The following is a 24,944-nucleotide window of genomic DNA, read 5'->3' as shown; positions in this document are numbered from 1 at the left end:
GTGGAACAAGCAAATAACAATACCATGTGTAAGTGCTTTACAGACATTATCTTGTTATATCCTCACAAACATCCTAAAAGCAGGTACTGTCATTATCCTCTTTCTCTAGATAAGAAAATTGAGTCAAAGAAGTTATAGAGCCAACAGTGATGGCCTTTCTGAATTCTTATCAATATGCTATACTTTGTCTCTAATTGAAAGTTATATATTAGCAACTGTAAAAAGTGGTGCAGAACGACAACCTAAATCTCACTTTATTATATGCTTTTATTTTTTTTAAATAATAGGAAGGAAAATCTATGAATATCTGACAACCTGTGTTGTAGTGGTTCAAATGTGCATATTTCTTAACCTGTGTTGTTAAGTTTTAAGCAACCACATTGTATTGAATGTTTTCAGCATGAATCCTTTCATTCAAGATTTCTCAGGAGTTTTAAAATAATACCAGTTTTCCAGCTGTGCTCAGTTTGTCTTTTCCCTTTCCTTCATCCTCACAAAATCCAGTTTGTCTAGGCTGTGGGGAAACCATTCCTATTGAACCAGTAGAGGGAGCTGATACACTAGTGATGTCTAACATGCCTACGACTTAAAACATGTGGGAATATATTTTTTAGAAGGGAGAGTGAAAAAAACAAGGCCTCTTAAAGAAAGATGTTAAATGTGAGCAGGAGTAAACAGGTACTACTCAAAGTAATATTTCAGGTAAAAAGTTTTAATATTAACACAACTTCCACTTTAAACTGAAAGGAATTCATCATGGACAAAAGTAAACTTTTTAAACTACTAAATATTGTTACTTAGATAATACCTAGGTTTCTAAAAACATAAACACAATATCAGATGAGCAACATAGTAGCTAATACCATTAGTATGATTTTAGAAAAGAAGAAAATTCTTAAGTCATAATCAATGACTTATTTGAAACATACAAAAAATTAAGGTGGTCCCTCATAGTTCATTGTAAATGGAATATATTACATTATTTTTAGAAATAATAGATAAATATCCCAGGGAATATTTTTCTGGGGGCAGCTCCTAGATAAGTCGGTCATATGTATCATAGAACCTGAAGATAACTGGACACAAACCTTTCCAAAAATGGTATGCTTATTGTTGAGTTCATCTGCTCGACCCAGTGTAAAGAAAAACTGGCTGCCATTATCATGAGGACCAGCATTTGCCATGGCAACCAGTCCTCTCCGATTAAAACGTAACCGTGAGTGGAATTCATCCTGAAGCATTAAAAAAAAAAAAAAAAAAGTTTAGTGAATGATCTGTTATAAGGGTCTTCGTATTCAGTTAAAAAGGTTCTATACAGCTTCTAATAAAAAATGCTTAAGTTTTATTTAACTGATTTTCAAGTATAATCAAATCCAATACCTATACTCCTTCACTACTGTTAAACTTGACTTCACTAGCCTATAAACATCTTCTAAGTATTGTGACAAATTTATCCTATTTTATGGGAAAAACTGCCTATTTACGTGGAAGAAGGGCACTCAAAGGGGAAGAGATTTCTAAATCATTCCCCTATTCCCATCCCTCAAAGTTATCTAACTTTTTAGAACCTTCTATTTTTTTCTCTAAAAAAACTACCTTTGAATCATTGCATGGCCTTCAACTATTGACCCTCCCCACTCCATTCTAAAGGTCATGAAAAATTTGCTTTCTTCTTGTTTTTTAATTCAAGGAATCTACTATAATTGTGTTATGTGCTTTACTCTGTTTTTTAAAGGTCTTTGTTCAATCTTTGCTGAACTGGCACTGGTCGCATTTGCCAGTTTTTCAAAGAACCAGAGCAAGCCTCTCTAGGTCGATTACTTGCTATAGTAGGGCTGTACATAACATACATTAGTCTCTCAGTTAACAGAATTTCTATCCAGACCCGATACTAGACTCATTTATATTACAGCCATATGATGTAATCAATACTTTTCAGAAAGAAAGTTATTTTTCCTTAATAAATGTCCAAGATTTGAGCTCAAAGAGTCATAACTATAAATGCCTGGATGGCTCAGTCGGTTAAGCGTCTGCCTTCAGCTCAGGTAATGATCCCAGGGTCCTGGGATCGAGTCCTGCATCAGACTCCTTGCTCAGTGGGGAGCCTGATTCTCCCTCTACCTCTACCTGCCATTCCCCTGCTCCTGCTCTTTCTCTCCCTCTCTCTCTCTCTGTGACAAATAAATAAATAAAATCTTTAAAAAACAAACAAAACAACCCCAGAGTTGTAACTCTTTATACTGTATCAAAATGGCCTAATTGAAAATTTTAACAAGATAACAATATTACATAATAAGCAAAAATCTCAATTTAGAAAGAAATTATGAGAAAGCACTATTCTGTTACACCAAACAATAGAATAAAGGGATGCTTGCTACTAGATGGAAGCTCTAAAATCATGAGACATCTCAATATGGTAAAATACAAAATAGTTTTTCAGTGACATTTGAGACTTTTTTATTATAACTATTCCTCGTTTTCTAAGGCCATTATCATCTGGAAATTAAAGCAAACAGTTCAAGTATTTTTCTCAAGAATCACACAGTGACCCAATAAAAAATTAAAAGAAATTTATAAACATTTCTTCAAATTCTACTATTTTAAGAGCTATTTATGTTTACTCATTCAAAGAATGTGATATTGGTACCATCAGATTAATAAATAACCTAACTTGTAATTTTTATTTGAACCCACTGTTAGTAACTATGATACTCTTTTTAGATCTGTGTTGGCAGTTAACAAATCACTGACCTATTCTTGATTAATACACTTTTTTCTAACATTTTTTATGTTAATTCCTTCTTCTGTCCCCTTGTGATTTCCTGTTATGGCATGCATTTTAGGCTACAAAGGTCTGTTGTGTGTAATTAAGAATGAGTTTTGCTTTGGACTGAATTGTGTCTCCCCAAAATTCATACAGTGATGCTTTAACCCCCAGTGTGACTGTACTGGAGACAGGGTCTGCAAGCAGATAGTAAGAGTTAAAAGACGTCACAAGTGTGAAGCCCTAATCCAGGAGTGCTAGTGCCCTTACAAAAAGAGGAAGAGACACCAGAGTTCACTCTCTCTACCATGTGAAGACACAGCAAAGGGGTGGCCATCTGCAAGCCAGGAAGAGACCCTTCACCAGAAACTGAATGCCAATACTGTACCTCTTAGCCTCCAGAACTGTGAGAAATAAATTGCTGTTGTTTAGGCCAACCCATCAGTGATATTTTATTATAACGGTCCAAGGAGATTAATATAGATTCCATATAGTGTTAAATGAAATGGCATATGAAATGTTGTAAAAATCTTTTACACAGAGTTCCAGAGATCAGATATTGTCAGATATCAAGAATTATGTTATATAGTTTTTTTTCTGACTCACATTTTTCTCATGACCACCTGCAGCTCCACCTGAATTCAATCTAGCATAAAAGTTAGCAGTAAGACAACTTAGCATGCTTGATGGGGGAAGTGCTGCTCTTACACCTGTATAATCCTAAACATGTGATAGGTACCAGATTTTGTGCACTAATGTGAAATGCATTTTTTTCATGTGGGGCACAGTCATTTTTGATTAAGCAATCCAAACCGATCTGCAAATAAATAACAATAAAAATTTGGCTTCACCTTGAATGGGGCTCCATAGATAGACTCTCCACCAGTCCCTGTGCCAGTAGGATCTCCCCCTTGGACTACAAAACCAGGTACAACTCTATGAAAAATGGTGTTGTCATAATATGCTGAAAGAAATTTAAAATAATTTAGCAAAGTCTAAAACGAGTTAGAGTTAACAAGATTAGAGTCACAAGATTTTTTTCTCCGACTATTAAATAGGCTTGTCAATCAAACCCTTTCTTCCCTACTTACTATAAAATGTCTACTCAAAACAGCACAATTTCTACAAAAAGCATGGTGGTTGTTGTGTTGTAATTATTTCCAGGATTCTCTCCAACTGCAGATTAGAGTTTATGGATAAATATATTATTTGGAAGCTATAAATATACGAGAGGGATCATATATGATCTCCTAATAGTACTTACTATCTGGAACCTGAAATCATTAAGGAGACTTCACCAAGAAAAAGAAGTTGTATGTGGCAGAAGCATGGCATCTTAGTGAGGTAAATCCTGAGCCAAGAAGTTGGTGGGGGCAGAAGGGCAATATTTAGGGTTTGACAGAATCAGAGAGTTTATATTAAGAGAAAAATATATGTAGAACATATGTGTGGCCCTGAAGGAAGTACTGAATAAAGAAAACCTATTATTATTGTTGTAAAACCAACCAAACAAAAAACAAGTAGCAGCAGAGTAGATGGGAGATGTAGTTGATTACTGAGTGTAGTCCTAGTTCAGTCACATGCTTAGGATTGTGAAGTAGAAAGATGGAGAAAAAGTTTAGTTCCCTGGAAGCTTCACTGAGCTGCAGAACTGTCTGACACCAGATTTCTTGACGTACAGGGTTATAAATGTCTTTATTACGTAAATAATATTGAGCTGAGTCTTCTCTTACTTGCACCTAAACACAACCTAACTCATTCAATGACAAATACAAATCAAGTGTCTACTTTATGAGTCAAAACAAGACTATGTTTGTCGTAATTCATAAAGTACTATAATACACTGGCTTGCAGGCACCCTCACAATTATTTACATTTGCAAGATCTATCTGGATGTAAAATCCATACTTTAAAGCTATATTGGCAAGAGATCCCCAGTGCAAAGAAATGCTCCTTGGTTCCAAACAGAAACTGTAAAAACTGAGTCTAAAAGTATCTCTCCTAAGGAAGGGAAGAATGAAGGGGGGTAAACAGAAGGGGGAATGAACCATGAGAGACTATGGACTCTAGGAAACAAACTGAGGGCTTCAGAGGGGATGGGGGTGGGGGATTGGGATAGGCCAGTACTGGGTGTTATACGCAAATAAGGAATCATGGAACACTACATCAAAAACTAAGGATGTACTGTATGGTGACTAATATAACATAATAAAAAATTACTATAAATAAAATAAGTAACCATTTACTCAGAGTAGCTTAAAACTTTATGCAGCAGTCAGGAGTTCTAAGTCTTGCATCTTGTTGGCTGGGTAGCCTTAAACATAATTTTCCCACCCTTTTTTAAAAACGGAGATATAGGGATGCCTGGGTGGCTCAGTCGTTAGCATCTGCCTTTGGCTCAGGGAGTGATCCCAGGGTCCTGGGATTGAGCCCCACATCGGGCTCCTCTGCTGGGAGCCTGCTTCTTCCTCTCCCACTCCCCCTGCTTGTGTTCCCTCTCTCAGGGGCTGTCTCTCTTACTGTCAAATAAATAAATAAAATCTTTAAAAAAAATAAAAAATAAAAATGGAGATGTAATTGACATTTAGCATTACAGTGATTTCAGGTGTACAACATAATGATTCAATATCTGTATATATTCTGCAGTGTTCACCATAATAAGTCTAGTTAGTGAACATCCAGCACCTCACATAGTTACAAATTCCTTTTTCTTGTGATGAGAACTTTTAAGATCTACTTTCTTACCAACTTCCAAATATGCAATATAGTATTATTAACTATCATCCACTATGATGTACATATAATTTTCTCATTATAAAACTAATATTATAAATTAACTCATAGTGTTGTTCTGAAGATTAAATAAGATAATATGGAGGTATCTATAAATTTTCAAGTCCAACACAAATGTGAGGTCAAACTTTAATATTTCCACTTAAATTCTACAAATTTAAATATATAGCACACCCTAGTCTATATCAGAAACTGATAATAATCCATTAGGTCCATAATACACAGTCAATCAACATTTTTGATCAGATATGCTTTTACAAAAGATCACTCAAACTCAATATGGAGAATGGAGTGGAAGCGACAAGGCTGGAGTGAGAGGGAGCAACTATTGTCCCAAGAGTAAAACCTGACTGTGACTTATATCCGAGGTGCACATATTTAAGAATTCTCCAGTAAGCAGGATCTATCAGACTCAGTAATCTATTAGATGCGGGGGAAGGGGGACATGAATGATTTTTATTACTTGTGCTTTCAGATTTTAAAATTACACATCTTACTCCTTTTTCCTATTTCCTATTAAGCCCTTCAGTGATATTGGCTTTTTACTTTAACCTTTTCTTTTTTATTTTCCTAATTATACGCTTGTTGGATGAATGGAATGATTATAATACTATATATACTGAGTAGGAACTTTCTATAATTTCTCTACACTGTAATTTTGTATTCTACCACAGCTAAAATTTCAAATTTTCACAAAATTCCATATCCACTATTTCTATTTCCATGTAACTTATTAATAATACTGCTGAACTGTGCATTTGTGGCTGTCCTTAGAGCTTACCATGTACTATAATAGATTTCATTGCACACAGTGTTTGACTTCTTAAATGTTTAGGTACCATTCCCATAAGTATTTTGAAGAAAGAGGTTTTATAATTTCATTATGTGTGTTCACAACAGTCTCCTGAATTTTCTCCACTATTGAAGAAAGAAATTTTCATGTATCTTAAATATGAAATTTCCTATTTGGCTGCTGTGATTCTGGTATTTTCCATTATATTTGTATTTCTGGCTGTACAATGTATGGATAGCATAATATACTTTGCCTAACTGTATTTCTGCCAAGTATAATATAGGAATTTACATCTGCATTTTTAAGTGATTTATGTGTATTTCTTCCAGAATCTGGCGTTTAATTTTACAATTATTATAAGTAATAACTTTTTATTTAAAACTCATTTTGTTATCTGTCTGCCCTATTTATTTTAGCCTCTTTTTTTTTAAACAAACATTTCTGCTTTCCACTTTGTTCTGCCAACCTAAAATTTTACTCCTTCCTCAAACTTAAGAGGAACCAAGAAAATTATCAAAAGCAACAAACTTCCCTTTCCTTCTATCCTTTTAAACCTTTTTTTTAACTTAAATTTTTTAAAATTTTCACTCACTTTTAAATGTTCACCTATTCCCCAAAACCTGAAATCCAAGATTAAGTCTGTGTAACTGTAGATCTTTCATTTTCATAAAAACTAAAAACTTCCCCCAGACACAGAATGACAAATTCCGTATGATATCTACTTGTATGTGGAATCTAAAAATGTCAAACTTACAGAACTGGAGAGTAAAATGGTAGTTGCCAGGTGCTGGTGGGTGGGGAAAATGGGGAGGTGTTGGTCAAAAGGTATACATTTTTCTTTTTTTAAAAATTTTTAAAAGATTTTATTTATTTATTTGAGAGACAGAGAGAGAGAGAGAGAGAGAGAGAACGAGTGGGGGAAAGGCAGAAGGAGGAGGAGAAACTGAACCCCTTTGGAGTAGGGACCCCAACCCAACCCAGGGCTCCATCCCAGCACCCTGGGATCAAGATGATCGTGACGTGAGCTGAAGGCAGACACTTAACCAACGGAGCCACTCAGCCACCCCATAAATTTTTAATTATTAAATGAATAACTTCTGAGGATCCAATGTATAGCATGGAAGTTATTGTTAATAGTACTGTGTTGTATACTTGAAATCTGCTAACAGAGTAGACCTCAAGTGTTCTCACCACACATACACTCACAAGGTAAACTATGTGAGGTGACAGATATGTTACTTAACTTGATTGTGATACTCATTTCTCAATGTATACGTGTCTTAAATCATCACATTGTACACTTTTAAAAAATCATGTTGTACATCCTAAATACATATAATTTTTATTTGTCTACAATACCTCTGTAAAGCTAAAAAAACAACAACTAAAAACATCCCTTTAACTGCCATATCTATGTCATGTTCCACCTTCCTGGTTTTTACTCATTTCCTTTTTAATTCTGGAAATCATCCCTTTTTGAAGTAAATACTGATATGAATGTTATAAGATCTAGAAATATCATGACTTGTTTAAATCATAGAATTACTGAATTAAAATGGGGTTCTCTAAATTATATTTTTAAAACCTTGACTTTATTTAGGAGTACCTGCATTTAAATTAGTCTTCTCAGGTTTGTTGTTAGCCTTTGCAGTAATAATTCTATCTTTCACCTGTTCAATTTAAGAGAATTGCTCTAGCTATTTTTCTTACGATCTTCCTATTCTTTTTTCTTTCTCCTTGTATTCTTAAAAATAGGAGAATAATTTTTTGTTGTTCCAATTAAGTTCCACAATGACCTAACTTAAGAACTTTACTTCTTCTTCACTATCATATTATATCCAGATGTTTTCTGTTTCTTCCATTCACCTGGTCATGGACTATTAATTACCATTCATTCTTTCTAATGTTTTTGTACTTTCACTCTTCCCCTGTAAAATTTGAGCTTGAGTCTTCAAAACTTCTTTCCAGAAATAAGTCTGACTTCTCTGTGTCTACTGTGTTTCTTGGTTCTGTTGATAGTTATTTGAAGCTTCTCTGACTACCTGTCTGACTCAATTTCCTTCCTGCCTGCCATAGCAATTATTATTAATGGTCTTTGCAGATGTAAAGAAAAAGATGTTTTGTGAGCTTTTTTTGGCAGGTTTTTTTTTGGGGGGGGGTGTCTGTGTATTTTTATATCTTAAATCTTCCCCTGGTACTTATCTATTTGTGTAATTATTATCTACTTGGAGAGCTCTTGCTGTACCCTCCTACTGGTTTTACTGGGTTCTCTTTCACACCTTGCTCTTGACTCAAAACGCTGTTTTCTGATACCTGATTAACCTCGTCTGTCTCTACAAATCTGATATAACTTAGAAAGACAATGATTTGCCACCACTGGAGATATTCAAAACCATATGCAATGTATTCTAAAAGCCAAGAAGTTACAAAAATGCTTAGAATGTTTAGTTCTGTAAGGGAATATTCTGAAGGAGAAAACACTCAAGTGGATGTATAATTCTGTAAAGTTTATTGAAAAAATAGTCACTTTGTGACTCAGTCTAAAATCATACTGGAAACATAGATAATGACATCACTGAATGCTGGATGGAAGGCTTTGTGGAGAAGACGGAATTCTGGACAGAGAATAAAAAGTGGGTAGGGGGCGCCTGGGTGGCACAGCGGTTAAGCGTCTGCCTTCGGCTCAGGGCGTGATCCCGGTGTTACGGGATCGAGCCCCACATCAGGCTCCTCTGCTATGAGCCTGCTTCTTCCTCTCCCACTCCTCCCTGCTTGTGTTCCCTCTCTCGCTGGATGTCTCTATCTCTGTCAAATAAATAAATAAAATCTTTAAAAAAAAAAAAAGTGGGTAGACTTACAGTAAAGAAGGAAAGAAAAAGTATTCTGAAAAGGGGACTGAGGATATGAAGAAAGGTATGAGGATATGTGTAAAAGCGGAAATGGGAAGGAACTGCTCAGGAAGTAAAAATAATAGTCAACGGAAACCATGGTTATTTAGTGCAATAAAAAACAAGTCTGGAAGGCTAGGAAGCCAGGCTGCCTGAGGATTCAGCTACCAGATGAATAAATAAGAGGGTAAACAGATAAAAGATAACAAAGATAAAGACCAAGTAAAAACGCAATCACAATCATGCAGGTCAAAGTCCAGGTAACCTGGTTTAGTTACAGCTGACAGCGGAAGATGGGAATAAAGTCCACTAGGCACTTTGATATGTAAATTAAGTGAAGAAGAGAGGAAATGGCTGCAATTCTGAATTTGATAGTTATTTGAACAGAAGTAACAACTGAAGAGTAAAGACAATGGAGAACTCAGGGTAATCTTAGGGAGTACCTTTATTTAAAGGATGAAAGAAAGAAGTGGGGAATAGACAAAAAGAGAAAAAAGGATCCAAGCTTTATTGGTAAGATAAATTTCTCTGCTAAATATACAGATTTATTTGAAAGACAGTCTTTCTCTCCTCTATTTCCTGACACAGTAGCTCAACACCATATCACTCATATCAACTCTTATCATTCATCACCACCATTTAACAGCAAGCTTCAATGTTGTGGAAAGACACACTTCAGTTTATTTTTAAATTAATAAAATTTCTCATACAGAATAAAACTCAAGAGTTATGATTACCTTCCAAACAAAGCTGAATGAAATTTCTGCAAGCTTTAGGAGCTTCTTTTGACCACAACTCTATGTCAATATCTCCAGCTGTAGTTTTCAATAAAACCTGTAGAAAGAATATAACATCATTATATTAAATTATCATTTTGTCTTGATAACTGGTTGAAAGGCTGCTCAGTTTGAAGCATTCATTAGTGAGTTTTCAATTTTAAGGTTAAAATTTAAATTCACTGGGCCTTCTCGGTATACTAAAAAAATCTACACTCAAAAAGTACAACAGGGAAAAGACAGTCTCTTCAACAAATGGTATTGGAAAAACTGTACAGCTACATGCAAAAGAAGGAAACTGGGTCACTTTGCTTATAGCACACATAAAAATAAACTCAAGATGGATTAAAAACTTAAACGTGAGACCTGAAACCGTAAAACTCCTAGAAGACAAGACAGATAGTAATTTGACACTGGCCTTAGCAACATTTTTGTAGATTATGTCTTTTTGGGCAAGAGCAACAAAAGCAAAAATAAACTATTGGGATTACACCAAAATAAAAAGCTGCACAGCACAGGTAACCATCAGCAAGACGAAAAGGCAACCTAATGAATAGGAGAAGATATTTGCAAATGATATGTCTGATAAGGAGTTAATAACCAAAATATATAAAGAACTTGTACAACCCAACACCAAAAAAACAAAACAAATAATCCAATTAAAAATGGGTAGAGGACCTGAATAGACATTGTTCCAAAGAAGACATACAGATGGCCAACAGACATATGAAATGATGCTCAAATCAGCTGAGTAATGCAAATACTCAAGGAAATGCAAATATCTATCTATCTATCTATCTATATCTGGTAATAGAATATTAGTCATAAAAAAGAATGAAATATTGCCACTTGCAGCAATATGGATGAAGACGGTATAATAATGCTAAGTGAAGTAAGTCCAACATGGTAAGACAGATACCATATGTTCTCACACATTTGTGGAATTTAAGAAACAAAACAAAGAAAAAAGAAAAAAAATAACCCTCAGACCCTTCAATACTGAGAACAAAATGGTGGTTGTCAGAGGGGAAGTGGGGGGTAGTAAAATAGATAAAGGGGATTAAAGAGTACATTTATTTTGATGAACAGTGAATATTGTATAGAATTGTTGAATCATTCTACCATTCACCTCAAACTAATAACACTGTATGTTAATTATACTTTGATCAAAAAAATTCATTCAGTACAAGTCATTATACATTTCATTATACATTTAGTCTTCAAATACCATTTTCAGAAATAATTTAGGACTTGAGGAAAAAATAGCATGTACCTTTTTTAATCAGAAAAACTTATTTAAAAATCAATCATTTAAACTTGCTTTAATTAAGAAAGTTTCTTGTAGCTTTTCTTCCAATAATACTGGCATAGCAAATTAAGAAATGAAAGAATGATGAACCTATGAATTTGTGACACCATAAGACAATTTTACAATTATCTTTTTACATACAAACACTCTACTTTCTCATTCAAAATCATGCCATTCTTGGAGCACCTGGAGGGCTCAGTCAGTTAAGCGTCTGACTCTTGATTTTGGCTCAGGTCATGATATCAGGGTTGTGAGACTGAGCCCCATGCCAGGCTCCGTGCTCAGTGGGGAGTCTACGTGAGATTCTCTCTGTCTCCCTCTGACCCCCCCCTAAAAAAAAAAAATTCATGCCATTCCTAATTTACAATGAAACAATCTTAATCTAATTCTAGGTTGTATATTACTAAAATGGTGTATCTCAAAATCACCATCTATAGTCAACAGAATCCTTTGAAAGCCTCTTTTCTACCAGCTCCTGAAGGAAAGGACCTCTAATTTGGCTTGGCATGAAACAATGCCCAAAAGAAATACTCTATCACGGGAGGCACCTAGGTGGCTTAGTAGGTTAGGTGTCGGCCTTCAGCTCAGGTCATGATCTTGGGGTTCTGGGATTGAGCCCTGTGTCAGGCTCCCCACTCAGCATGGAGTCTACATCTCCCTCTCCCTCCCCGGCTGGTGTGTGTGCATGCGCTCTCTCTCTCTCTCTCTCAAATAACTAAATAAAATCTTTAAAAAAAAATAAAAAAAACTCTATCATGACAAACCAACCCAACTGGATTCTCATTTTGTTGGGAGGTATATATTTGGGATGCAAACTGAGTGGCTGAGTAACTCCCTAGACTGTATCTAAAACACCAGGTAACACGTTCTGATTTTGCATGAAAACTGGTGTATATCCCAATCCTAAAAGTACAGTATATCTAAAAAGACAATGTCCCATCCTATTATCCCCTTGTATACTTGAAATATAACGTTACTGTTAAAGGAAAACTACACGTGTCTTCTCTCCCTTGCAACTCTAATACAATGATTCCAACTTTTTCAAAGTATGCATCCCTATTAGCAAAGAAGAAAAGGGAAGTGGGAAGGGAGGGAAGGAATCAGGCGCACAGAGTCATCAAATAGTACATTTTTTTTTTCTCTAGTATCTTAAGGGTCACAGAAGTTAACATTTCAAAAATGGTATTTTTAAATAATTCTTAATCTTCTTTACTAGTGGTATAATGAAACTTTTTTTTAAATAACAGCATTACTGAGATGTAACTCACATACTGAACTATTCACCTTTTTAGTTTTTAGTACCATGAGCACTATCTAATTACAGAACATTTCATTACCTCCAAAAGAAACCCTGTCCCCATTAGCAGTCACTCCCTATTTCCTCCTACTCCTATCCCTTGGCAACCACTCAGCTACCTTCTGTATCTGTGGATTTGCCTATTGAACATTTAATATAAATAGATCATACAATATATGGCTTTTTGTATCTGGTTTCTTTCATTTAGTATAATGTCGCTTTCAAATTGTAGAGGTCCATCTGCCTGTTCTATACACTTTTTTAAATGTCTTGAAAATCACAATGGCTTTATATTCTTACTTATAAATATATGTCAAGGCACAATACACATTTAAGACAAAGTTTGCCATTAACAATAAAAAATAGAAATCCATATTTCATTTTTTTTAAAGATTTTTATTTATTTATTTGACAGAGACAGCCAGTGAGAGAGGGAACACAAGCAGGGGGAGTGGGAGAGGGAGAAGCAGTCTCCTAGAGAAGGAGCCTGACGTGGGGCTCCATCCCAGAACGCTAGAATCATGCCCTGAGCTGAAGGCAGACGCTTAACTACTGCACCACCCAGGTGCCCCAGAAATCCATATTTCAAACAATTTTCATAACAATTTCTGATTTTTGACACACTTCCCATGCTGAGGCATCAGCTCTAGTGTTTTCTTATGGTTTGCCTATATTTACATTATTAATATTATTTTTAATATGAAATTTATAAGGACTGGTTTAGTTGATCCAGATACCACGAAATGTAATCCATTTAGCAAGGCATTAGGAAAAGTTATATCATGATATATAAAAAATGACTAAATGAGTAACTGAATTTATATGTTCCTTTTTATATGTAAAATATTACATTTAAACAAGAAAGAAGAAAATAAATACAAACAGGAGAATGTAGATTTTTCTCCCTGCATCTCATGGATGGTTTTGCACGGACCCCAAGGTGTACAGTCACTGGTTCAGAAACCACTGCTCAAAAGAACAAGCCAATGTACATCATCCCTCCCTTCACAGGCTGTGGAATCAGGTTGCTCAAATGCCAAACTGACCCTTCCACTTATAAAGGGTAAGGTAGCTTTGTTATTTTGGACATGATAGCTAACATACCTGTGACTCAACTTGCTTATCTAAAAATAGGGATAATAATATTCTTATAGGTTTGTTGTGAGGACAAAATGATTTATTCTACATAGACTGCTTTGAACAGTACCTGACAAATAGTAAATGCTCAAAAAATGGTAGCTATTACTGTTGTAATTATTATTCTTATATAATTTTTTTGGCCACAGTCAACTTACACCCAGTAAACAGAATGCATACGTGGGGGCACCTGGGTGGCTCAGTAGATTAAGCGTCTATCTTCGGTTCAGGTCATGATCTCAGGGTCCTGGGATCGAGCCCCACACCGGGCTCCCTGTTCAAGAGGGAGTCTGCTTCTCCCTCTTCCCCCTGCTCCTGCTCCCTCTCTCTCAAAAAAAAAAAAAGAAAAAAAGGTTGGGCCACCTTGCCTACCAGAGTTTCTTAATCTTAACACTGATAAAATACTGAATTAAAAAATAAGGCACATGTGGTCAATTAATCTTCGACAAAGCAGGAAAGAATATCCAACAGAAAAAAGACAGTCTCTTTAACAAACGGTGTTGGGAAAATTGGACAGCAACATGCAGAAGAATGAAAATGGACTACTTATACCACACACACAAATAAACTCAAAATGGATGAAAGACCTAAATGTGAGACAGGAATCCATCAAAATCCTGGAGGAGAACACAGGCAGCAACCTCTTCGACCTCGGCCACAGCAACTTTTTGCTAGACACGTCTCCAAAGGTGAAGGAAACAAAGGCAAAAATGAACTATTGGGACTTCATCAAGATAAAAAGCTTTCACACAGCAAAAGAAACAGTCAGCAAAACTAAAAGACAACCAACAGAAGGAGGGAAGATATTTGCAAATGTCTTATCAGATAAAGGGCTAGTATCCAAAGTCTATAAAGAATTTATCAAACTCAATACCCAAAAAACAAAAAATCCAGTCACGAAATGGGCAGAAGGCACAGACACTTCTCCAAAGAAGACATACAAATGGCCAACACAGGGAAAAAGGTTCAACATCGCTTGGCATCAGGAAAATACAGATCAAAACCACAATGGGTACTACCTCACAGTGGTCAGAATGGCTAAGATTAATAAGTCAGGAAACAACAGACGTTGGCAGCGATATAGAGAAAGGGGAGCACTCTTATACTTTTGGTGGGAATATAAACTGATACAGCTACTTTGGAAAACAGTATGGAGGTTCCTCAAAAGTTAAAAATTGACCTATCCTAGGACCCAGCAATTGCACTACTAGGTATTTATCCAAAGGATACACACATAGTGATTCAAAGGGGTACATGCACCCCAATGTTTAGAAGCAATGCCCAAAATAGCCAAAAGATGGAAAGAGCCCAGATGTCCACTGACAGATGAACAGATAAAAAAGATGTGACATATCTGTACAATGGAATATTACTCAGCCATCAAAAAGAATGAATCTTGCCATTTGCAATGACATGGATGAAACTACAGGGTATTCTGCTGAGCAAAATAAGTCAGTCCAAGAAAGACAAACACCATTTGACTTCACTCATATGTGGAATTTAAGAAACAAAACAGATGAACATAAGCAAAGTGAAGGAAAAATAAAATAAGATGAAAACAGGGAGGCAAACCATAAGAGACACTGACCTCTAGGAAACAAACTGAAGGTTGCTGGAGGGGAAGTGGGTGGGAGGAAAGGATAATTGGGTGATGGGTACTAAGGAGGACATTTGCTTAATGAGCACTGAGTGTTATATGCAATTGATGAATCACTAAATTCTATCCCTGAAACTAATAATAAAGTATATGTTAACTAAATTTAATTTAAATAATTAACAACAACAACAAAAAAGGCATATGACTCCTTCCTCCATACATTTCTTTTGGCCAACTCTACTTTGTGAGATTTCAGTGGCTCCTTTTCCTAAGGCTCCTAAATAAGACAATACTTTGATAATAAAATGCTTCTTAAGAATAAATATATATTAATATGTGATTTAAATTAAATGATCATAATATGTGGAAATTTCATCTTGAGTGAATAAGGACATTTCTATCAATGGTACTTTATGTGCCTCATCTTCAGAGGCCAGAGTAACAGCAAAACACATGTATGGGCAATTGCCAGGGGTCTACCACTGATAAAACGTGTTATTTACTTCTCAGTTGATACTATGCTTTTTGAAGGGAGGAACTTTTTCCCATTTATTCTGAATATCTATCCTTTTAGTATCTAATGTATCATTAGACAGCATAGGCACTAAACATACACGGAGCAAACTTATTATATCTCTTTAAATTCTTTCCAGGCCAAAATTCTTGCCACGTGCTCTCTATGGTACAGAACTTTGATGCTTCGATGTCTTCAACTGGCCTTACACTGGAAAAAAATCCCCAGTTGTTTCTGAAGTAAAACTTTGGCTATGCCTAATATTCTCTGAAGCCCAATTCTCTTTCATAAGGACAGTGTTTATCACAGCTAGCTTGCACTTATTTGCATGACCATCTGGTGAATGTATATTTCACTCCACTGACTCCATGATAATAGGGACAATGCTGGTTTTTCTTTCCCTTGTATCCCTAAAACCTAGCATAAAGGTTGGCATGTGCTAGTTGCTCAATAAACATTTGTTGAATAAAAGATCTCCCGTTCAGGCATGTATATCCCTTAAAGCTTTTCCTCTTTATGACCAAGTCAAATCTTACTCCAGAGTAAAGCAAGTAAATCTTCCCTTGACCAGAAGCAGTATAACCTCAAACTCACTGATGCTTCACAAGGTTTTTCTTTACCTGCCTGCCTCCCAAACAAAATCATAAGCTCTTCCAGGGCAACAAGTAGACCTTATCCATCCATGTTTGTGGCCCCGGAACCTAGAACAGTGCCCGGTGCCAGCAGGTGCTCGATAAATGATTGTAGAACAAATGGAGAAAGAGTAGTTTCCAAGTTAAGCAAAAAGGGGGAAAAAATGTACTAAGGTTTCTACCTAAGGCCCTAGAAAACTCCTGCATGAGTTAGGCTGAAGCAAGAACAGGAGCAGAAGGCTGGTAGATGGAGAAATCTAAATTTGAGGACTTTTTCAAAGTATTTGATGAGAAGTGTTAATAGATGGTTTCGATGCAATCCTGTTCAGAGGCAGGAGTAAGGGACATGACTTCTTGGGATCTTTTCCAACCCTAAGACCCCCAGAACTCCCTTACTCAGTGAGGTATCACTTGGAGGAGCCCAGGTACCCTAGATGAGGCTCTCACCTTCCCGTTCGTGGGAGGCTCCTGGATGTAGATGTTGCTCATGCTGGTCAGTCCTCAGGACTCTGCTTCTAATTGGGAACGAGAACGGAGGGCAGATCACTAAAGCTCTCCACCTATCAGTGCACGGTTCCTTCAATCGGGTGGTCGCGGAAAGCTCCAGTTTGTCGATATCGCCAAGACAGCGACACCAAGCACTACCTTTCCCCCAAACTAGTTCCTCACGGACGCCGCCAGGTCGCTCCTGGACCAGAGCACCGCTAATCCTGAGAAGGGGGATTCCAATGGTCTCCGGGGAAGGAGAAAAGATTAAGAACCCACAGATTAATTTAATTTGTGTTACAACTTTTAAATGCAATCTGTAAATCTTGGTGTTGTTTACTTCAGTACACGTATGTGCAGGTCTCACTCACCGCCCCCCCCAAGCTGGCAGCAATGGTTCGGACCTGTGTGCTCTGTAATAGAACTCCCCTGGAAACTGAATCAACGCGACTTGGTTCCGCTTCGCCAGCGACCTTCCAGGACTGTCACCGAGGTCCCGCGGCGCAGGTGGGAAGAAGAGGCCGTCCTCGCCGTTTGTTGTCCTCGCTGCAGGCAGGAGGCGGGCGTCCTCTCGAAAGCCTACGGCTCCTGCGACCTCTCTCACCAGCGCCATGGCAGTCCCAGGTGAAGACCGACGCCAGGGCCCGTAGGTCTAGGCGAGGAAGGGAGCGGGTAGGGTAGGTTGGGGTGCTCTGGGCTCGGGAGTTGCGCCCATGGGGATTGAGGCGGAGGCGTTAAAAAAACAGGTTCGTTTGGTCTACATGAAAAAAGTTTACTCTCCAAAAATAATCTCTGAAGGAAAGAAGGAACGACAGAAACGATCTCCCCCACCCCAATCAAGCACCCGCGGCGCTGGGTGGATTCCTGGGAAGCGTCGTGGGGCAGGAGGGCCGGGAACTGTAGGCCTAGGGGGCGAGGAGCCGAGAAAAACGGACTTAACTTCGCTGTGGCTTGAAAATAAAATTCAAGTGGCAGCACTTGACGGACCCAAGTAGCCAGAGGCATTGTTTGTCGTGGAAGTCGCAGGGACGAAATTGAAGTCTGGGCTTCTACTCTCTCTTCCGATTGTACGGAGTTCCTGTGCGGCAGTGGACCGGTCACTTCCCCCTCTGGGCCTCTCTTTGTGCATCTGTAAAGGAAGATTCGCTCCTTTATGTCTGTGGTTTCTTCCAGCTCTCAGGTTCTATGTCCAGTGGGTACCGAACTAAAAACAGTGAACCCTACGAAATAAGTGCTTCATAGATTTCCGGTCCACAACTACCAGCTTACTTGGAAGTCTAGTCGGGGAGGGCGTCTGCCTAAACCAGGTTTGCTGTGACATCTTCTGAAGAACCCTGGTTGCAGGAGTTACTTTTAGAATTATATCCCTACCTTCCCTTCTCCCTCCGCCAAACATACAGCTTGGAGATTCACAATGCTCTTTAGTATATGAAAAACTCAGAAGTGCCATGGTTCAGAAGCCCTAACTTTGTTTTAACCTTTCCCTTTCCCAGTATTATTTAACCATGTTTGTACCGTGGCAGCCTTTCCTGAATTGTATTTTACGGATCATTGTTCTGGAATATTGCACTTTTCTAACCTCAGCAGATTTGGGAGGAGGGGGATTTTGAGAGAGGAAAGATCCACTCATTCATACACAGAACAATATTTAAAGTGCCTACCACCTGGTAGGCAGTAGGGGGAATACAGTGGTGAACAAGACAGTTGCTCTTCACACAGAGCTTAGAATTTAGCAATGGAAAGGAAGGGCCAGAAAGTCAGACATTTGTATGGCAGGGAGAATTTGAAGCCTTCAGGAGCACATAGTAAGGGCACCTCACAGAAGACTGGTGGGGCTAGGAAGATGGACATAAAAAGGAAATAAAAGAAGTAAAAGGTACTCCCTATAAATAGAACTCAGAATACAAGTGGGAGAGAAGTGAGAAATTAACTAGAGAGTTCATAACAGTAACTAATATTTACTAATGTATCAGATGTGTAAGTAGCGTATACCATGTATCATATGTGTCACACAGTGTGTCAAGCACTGAATCTCATTTAATGTCCACACTGTAAGATAAGTATTAATACTTCGATTTTATATGAGTATACTGAGGAATAAACAAATCAAGTCTCTTGCTAATTATGGGATAGCTGGTAAATGACAGGTCAGTGGGGCTCTTCTAGTCCCATGCACTTATTCATCTTGCCATGTTGTAGTATAATTAACAAGGTAGTTTCCACCTCTTAAAGGACCTTCTAAGCCACCACAGATAATTTGGATATTTTCCCAAGGACTATAAGAAGCTATTTAAGAGTTTTAAGAGGTTCACATTTTAGAAAGATCATTGTGGAATGAAAGATAATTCCAATAGATTGGAAGGGAGCTAGTTTGGAGACAAGGTCATCAATTAGGAGTAATTTCTGGTAAGTTATGATGATGCTTCAGGTATGGTATCAGGAGAGGAGAGAAGCGCGTGGATTGGAGATACATTTTTGATAATACACTCACTAGGAATCAGTGATTGATTCAGTGTAGGTGGGTAAGACAAGAAGTAGGGTATACTTGGGTTTCACTGTTATGTGGTTGGGTGGGGCCATTTACTAATATAGGCTGTACGTGAGAAGGAGCAGGTTTTAGGGGGATGATGAGAATTTCAGTTTGGGGCTTGTGTTGAGGTATAATCAGACATATGAATGGAAATATCTAATAGGCAGTGAGAAATAAAATTTGTAGCTTAGGAAAGAAGCCAGAATCAAAGACCACAATTAGAGTCATCCACAGATGTAATAGGAGTTAAGATCATTGTAGTGGCTGCCTGTGCTCAGGTGAAGTGTGTAGAGTGTGAAGGAAGGGTCTGTGGCTGCACCTGGAGCTTATCAACATGTGAGGAGCCAGCAGAGGAAGGCCGGTCTGCACAGTGGATTGCCTAGACATGCTGAGCCCTCACATCAGCCCTGGTGATCCTCGTATTGCACCGCTACATCTAGAGTTGAGTTGCTGTTGCTGTTGGTTTTATTACTTTAGCAAGCGTTTTGAGCTCTATACATGGTATAGACACTCTGGGGGACACAATATCAGAGCTGGTGTGCTCATGAAACTTAAGTCTAGTAATGAAAATGTGGTGCTTAAGAAAGAAGAAAAAAAGTGATTTTTTTAAAAGTCCTTATTGGAATTGCCTTAAACTTAGACCGGTGTTATAGATATGTTAACCTTCTTCCAATTGAAAATAATGCTCCAAAGTGTAATAATCTTAAATTGTGGCATTAAGCTAGATGGCAAGACATGGATAGACTGTTTAAATCCAGCAAAAATTGAGATGATAGACGACAGCACTGTAAGAGTACAATGCAAGTACCATTAGGAAATAGAGATACCGAAAATGTTGAGATAATTTCTTGCGTGATCGATCCAGATAGGGTATTAAAGAAAAATAGGGCTCCATCAGAAACCTTTTGAGGTAATTATTGAGAAGGCCAAGTATTGTGTTATGCTCTCTTATTTTTAGGTATAATGCCCATATGGATTCAGCATAGCATTTCTCGGGTGGTCTTGCTAATGATTATTATGAGATAAGACTATAAAGTGATGAGGATGCTTTCCACAATGAAAATCAGCCTGTTTTGTTTTATGGTCACCTACTTCAGCTGTTTTTCCACAGCATTATGTGTAAACATACAGCATTACGTAGGCCACACAATGAAATGTTTACTTTATTAGGGAAATCGTAGACTCTGTTGTTATTTTAAAAATGACATTTAAGGGGCACCTTTGTGGCTCAGTCGGTTAAGCATCCACCTCCAGTGTAGGTCATGATCCCAGAGTCCTGGGATTGAGTCCCACGTGGGTTCCCTGCTCAGCAGGGAGCCTGCTTCTCCCTCTGCCCCTACGTCCTGTTCGTGCTCACTCTCGCTCTCTCTCTCAAAATAATAAAATCTTTAAAAAATAAAAACAAGATTTAAATACAGGTTTCAGTGAAGTTGACTTTCTTTTAGAAACAATTTTGCCCATTCACAGTTGTTGAAATTAGTTCTGACATTCATGTTAATGATTCACCGTTCCCCATGAGGAGTCGACCTGACACCAGTGGCAGTGCATGTTACTGATGTGCTTGGCACAAAAACTTTTTCTTTCATTCAGTAAAATCTATATCACCAAGATAGGGAATTTTCTGTAGCCAAAATAACATTAATCTGGCTTATGAAAGTGAGTCAAATTTTTAAAACACATTACTATAACATCTTAGTAATAGAAGAATTCTAAATTACAGTGCATCCAATTGCTTTTCAGTCCTAAACTGTACATAATTTCTTTTCTCTCTAGTCTATGCTGCACATTGCTGCTGAAATAATTTTCCTTAACTATATATCTGATCCCAGCCTTTCCGGGGGGTGGGGTGGTAAGAAGTTAGTTCTTGGCCCCTATCTGTGAATTTCATATTTCTCTATCACCCAGATCAAGATTTTAAATATTTCCATCACCGTTGGAAGGTCCCTTATGCCTTTGTCATTTTTCCCTTCTCTTGCCTAAGTAGCCGTTATTTTTATTTCATTTGTCTTTTTTTTCAATTGTCCTTCTTTTGTAACTGTTAATTCCAGTGTCTGTCATTCTTCATAGGGGCCAGTGACACTGCAGACACTAGTTTCATAGCCATCAACTGTGAGCTGCATAAGTTACTGATTCCCAAGTGGTGAAGTATTTTCTTAAGTTTCTAACCTCAAAGCAGCAAGCATTTGTTGAGGACATCTAGCAAGTCTACACAATGCTAAGCAATAAGTTGTATACAGAATTGAATGGCATGTTCTGGAAGCTGGAGAAACTAGCTTTTTCTACTCCTTTAAGTTCCTGGGAGGTAAAAGGCAGCCTTTTACCTGAGCCCTTCCCTGCCACTCAAGTTGTTGAACAGAGTTCTAGATGCAGAGTAAGCCCTTGCTAATATTTAACAAATAAAGAGATAAAGACCTCTGCAATTTATTCCTAAAACCATCAGTTAATAAAATTGTATTATAAATCTGTAATGTAGCTTCTTTGAAGAATTTACAAGTGCAGTTACTACCTTTGTTAAAGAACTCTTCTTTATGTTGGGTTGTTTGAGGGAGGTTTTTAGTTTGGTTTTTGAGAAGGTGTTTCATCCACATGCTTCAGGTTTTAAAGGTACCAAAAGGTGTGTAGTGACATATTTCTCACCCTTTCTATCCCTGGAGGCACTTCTTCTTTCAGGTAACTAATTTATATTCTTAGAGATCTTTTTTATATTTCTTCATCTATCTATAAATAAAATCTATGTATAATCTGTGTTTTCTCTATATCTAATCTTCTTTCATACAAAATGACAACATACCATAAGCACTGTTCTGTACCTTGCTTTTTTTCTTTATATCTTAGAGATCATCAGATATCATTAAGTAAAAACTAACCATAATTTATTTATGTCTAAATTATTTCCACTCTTTTACAATTACAAATGATGCTGTAGTGAATAACTTTGTATATAAGTCAATATTAGTCAGTATGCATTTGTGCAAGCAAATTGAGAAGATTAATTCCCAAATGGGGAAGTGCTAGGTCAAAGAAGTATGTACATTTATAGTTCTGATAGATTTTGTCACCTTGCTTTCCATGGGGGTGGTATTGATTTTCATACTCAGCACTGTATGGGAGTATGTCTGCCCCATACTCTCTTCAGCCCTTCCTTTGCTATTCTGATAAGTGCAAAGAGAATCTCAATATAGATTTTAATGTACATTTCACTTATTATGAGTAAGGATGAGCATCTCTGTGTTTCAAACTTTTCTGTTTCTGTGAGCTTTCTGTTTAGCTCTTTTGCTGAATTTTTTTTTCCTGTTGGTTGTTGGTTTTTTTTCATGATTTTCTGGGTTTTATATGGTAGGCATAATTGCCCTTAATTGGTGCTATGAGTTGAAAATATTTGTTCCTACATTCTCATGTGTCTTTTGAGTTTGTTTTAGGTGGTCTTAGCCTTTTTTTTTTTTATGTAGGCTATTTTGCAAGTTTTTATTCAGTGGTTTTAGGATTATAGGTCATGATTACAAAGGAACATTTCAAGGGAGACAGGCTCCATTACTCTCAACAGCGTTAGCAAACTTTAAAGAGGAATGGAACAAAGAACAGCATGAGAACCTCAGATGGGGAAATGGATAACTTCTAATTGAGCTAATAAGGGCCTCCCAATATGGCCTTGCTATTCAGTTTGGCATGGATCTTGAGTACCATTTTATCAGCAGAGTTCTTGTTCCAGACAACAGAAACTGACCAGTTAATTGAAGAAAATGAAAGATCTCAGGGAGCTCACAGAATGTAAGCAAAGGCTGTATAACAAGACTTGGGAGAACAGATAAGAGCAAGGACACCCATAGCCAAGGTGCTGCACAGCCACGGACCTGGTTAGGAGGGCTGCTCTCTGTGGATCACTGCCACTAGAAACTGCATCTTGACAGGTGAATGAATGAAATGTCCCCACTTCACAGTGTCACTTGTCTCAAATTTATTGTATCAGAGGCATCAGATTCAATGCCCCAGGTAGAAGTATTCATTTGGCCTAGCAGTCATGAGAATTAGGACAAATGAAGCTTGAAATTTTAACTTAACCAAAAATTGGTGAGGACATAGTTGATATGGAGTTATTTATTTAGAGTTCTTGTTGTATTGCCCTTTCATGTAAAAGTTACAGTTATGTTAAAGAAGATGACCTACTCTGAAAAAGTTTGATATTTCGTTCATTCTAAAAATAGGAGATCGAGTTCGTCATAAATAAGTTAATTTCTCCTAAGTGCTGAGGTGAGATCATTTAGATCTGTCCATTACAACATTTTTAGTTTATTGTAGGAATGGTAATGCTTCATTTAGAACAGTTTTGTTCCGTCTCATTCAGCGTCTGTGGTTTCTATGGAAACAGACTTAACATTGACCTGGATTCTCTGAGCTTTTTTTCCAACAGACAATTATTTCATAATGAAAGAGCCTCAGATTTTATTATTAATCCAGTGTTACACCACAGTTCTGCTACAGTGTAGCATATGTGTTCCTACTCTATGCAATACAAACTACAAGGTTTATGAGAAAAAAATGAGATTGGGACACAGCAGTCAAAAACTTCATCAGTGATACATAAAAGATAACAGTAACACAGTTTTGCATATGTTAATTGGTTAAAAGGCACATAAATAATACAGTAAATAGGGTACTATACCTTGTAAAAGACCTGAAGTTTGCTATGGAAGCAGACTTGATAAGAGTTGCAGTTTATGAATTGTTCTGAAGTAATGGTAGAGGAAGAGGATGTCGTGAAATCAGATCAGAGTTATAACACTTTATGTGGGTGGGCTGTGCTCACAGCACACATGGTGAACTGAGGTCACTAGAAATATTTTGGGGTGTGTCCTTGTGTGTGTTTTGCATATTCCTATGAGCTTCAGAGCAACTGGATACCACTTTCTGCATTCACCTAGTGTTTTTCATAGACAAAAGTCACATTATGTTCAAATTGTTCTCTCTTACATCAGTTGCATTGGAATAAATTTGTGTTTTTAGAACAAGCATTATAGCATACCTGGCTGTATTTTTACTAGAATAGCTCAGTAATGTATATTTTACAGTAAATTTGGAATTAGGGCAAAATGACTAGTGTTTTAACTTCATAACAGTGAGAGATACTTTGAAAATGATCTTTGTTTTAAAATTAGTGCTGTTTTATATTTGTGTTCTATGTACTCTAATTTATTAGTGAATTTGGGTTATATCTCCATATGAAGGATTTAAGAGTTAGATGCTTTGCATTAAGATAATAGAGCAATTCTTTCCTGACCTTCTGGTTGCTGGAAGCCCTTATTGGAGGTGAAAATTAGTTTCAACTACATATATATATATATATATTATGCAGCCATAAAGAGGAATGGTCTTCTGATATGTGCTACAATTTGGATGATCTTGAAAACATTATGCTAAGTAAAATAATTCA

At 37.2% G+C, this 24,944-nt stretch overlaps 2 protein-coding genes across 4 annotated transcripts in view; one reads left to right on the top strand and one right to left on the bottom strand.

Moving 5' to 3' along the window:
- The window catches only part of CWC27 (CWC27 spliceosome associated cyclophilin), a 185,198-nt gene extending 167,992 nt beyond the window's left edge, over positions 1-17,206 (bottom strand). The window contains exons 1-4 of one of the 3 annotated variants that reach the window (XM_034656283.1): positions 16,948-17,206; positions 9,976-10,072; positions 3,616-3,728; positions 1,089-1,232 (exon numbers count right to left, since the gene is read on the bottom strand). In XM_034656283.1, the coding sequence (XP_034512174.1) occupies positions 1,089-1,232; positions 3,616-3,728; positions 9,976-10,072; positions 16,948-16,989 (396 nt within the window). In that variant the 5' untranslated portion in view covers positions 16,990-17,206. The remainder of the gene's footprint in view (positions 1-1,088; positions 1,233-3,615; positions 3,729-9,975; positions 10,073-16,947) is intronic. The other 2 variants (XM_034656282.1, XM_034656281.1) reach the window with 2 other exon arrangements.
- A 173-nt stretch (positions 17,207-17,379) lies between these two features.
- The window catches only part of SREK1IP1 (SREK1 interacting protein 1), a 41,939-nt gene continuing 34,374 nt past the window's right edge, over positions 17,380-24,944 (top strand). Inside the window, exon 1 of the mRNA XM_034655638.1 lies at positions 17,380-17,632. Coding sequence (XP_034511529.1) covers positions 17,380-17,632 — 253 coding nt within the window. The remainder of the gene's footprint in view (positions 17,633-24,944) is intronic.

This window comes from Ailuropoda melanoleuca, chromosome 3 (genome assembly GCF_002007445.2).
Source record: "Ailuropoda melanoleuca isolate Jingjing chromosome 3, ASM200744v2, whole genome shotgun sequence".
Classification (NCBI taxonomy): domain Eukaryota; kingdom Metazoa; phylum Chordata; class Mammalia; order Carnivora; family Ursidae; genus Ailuropoda; species Ailuropoda melanoleuca.
The sequence above is the reverse complement of the archived record's forward strand: the minus strand, read 5'-3'. Positions and strand labels throughout refer to the sequence as shown.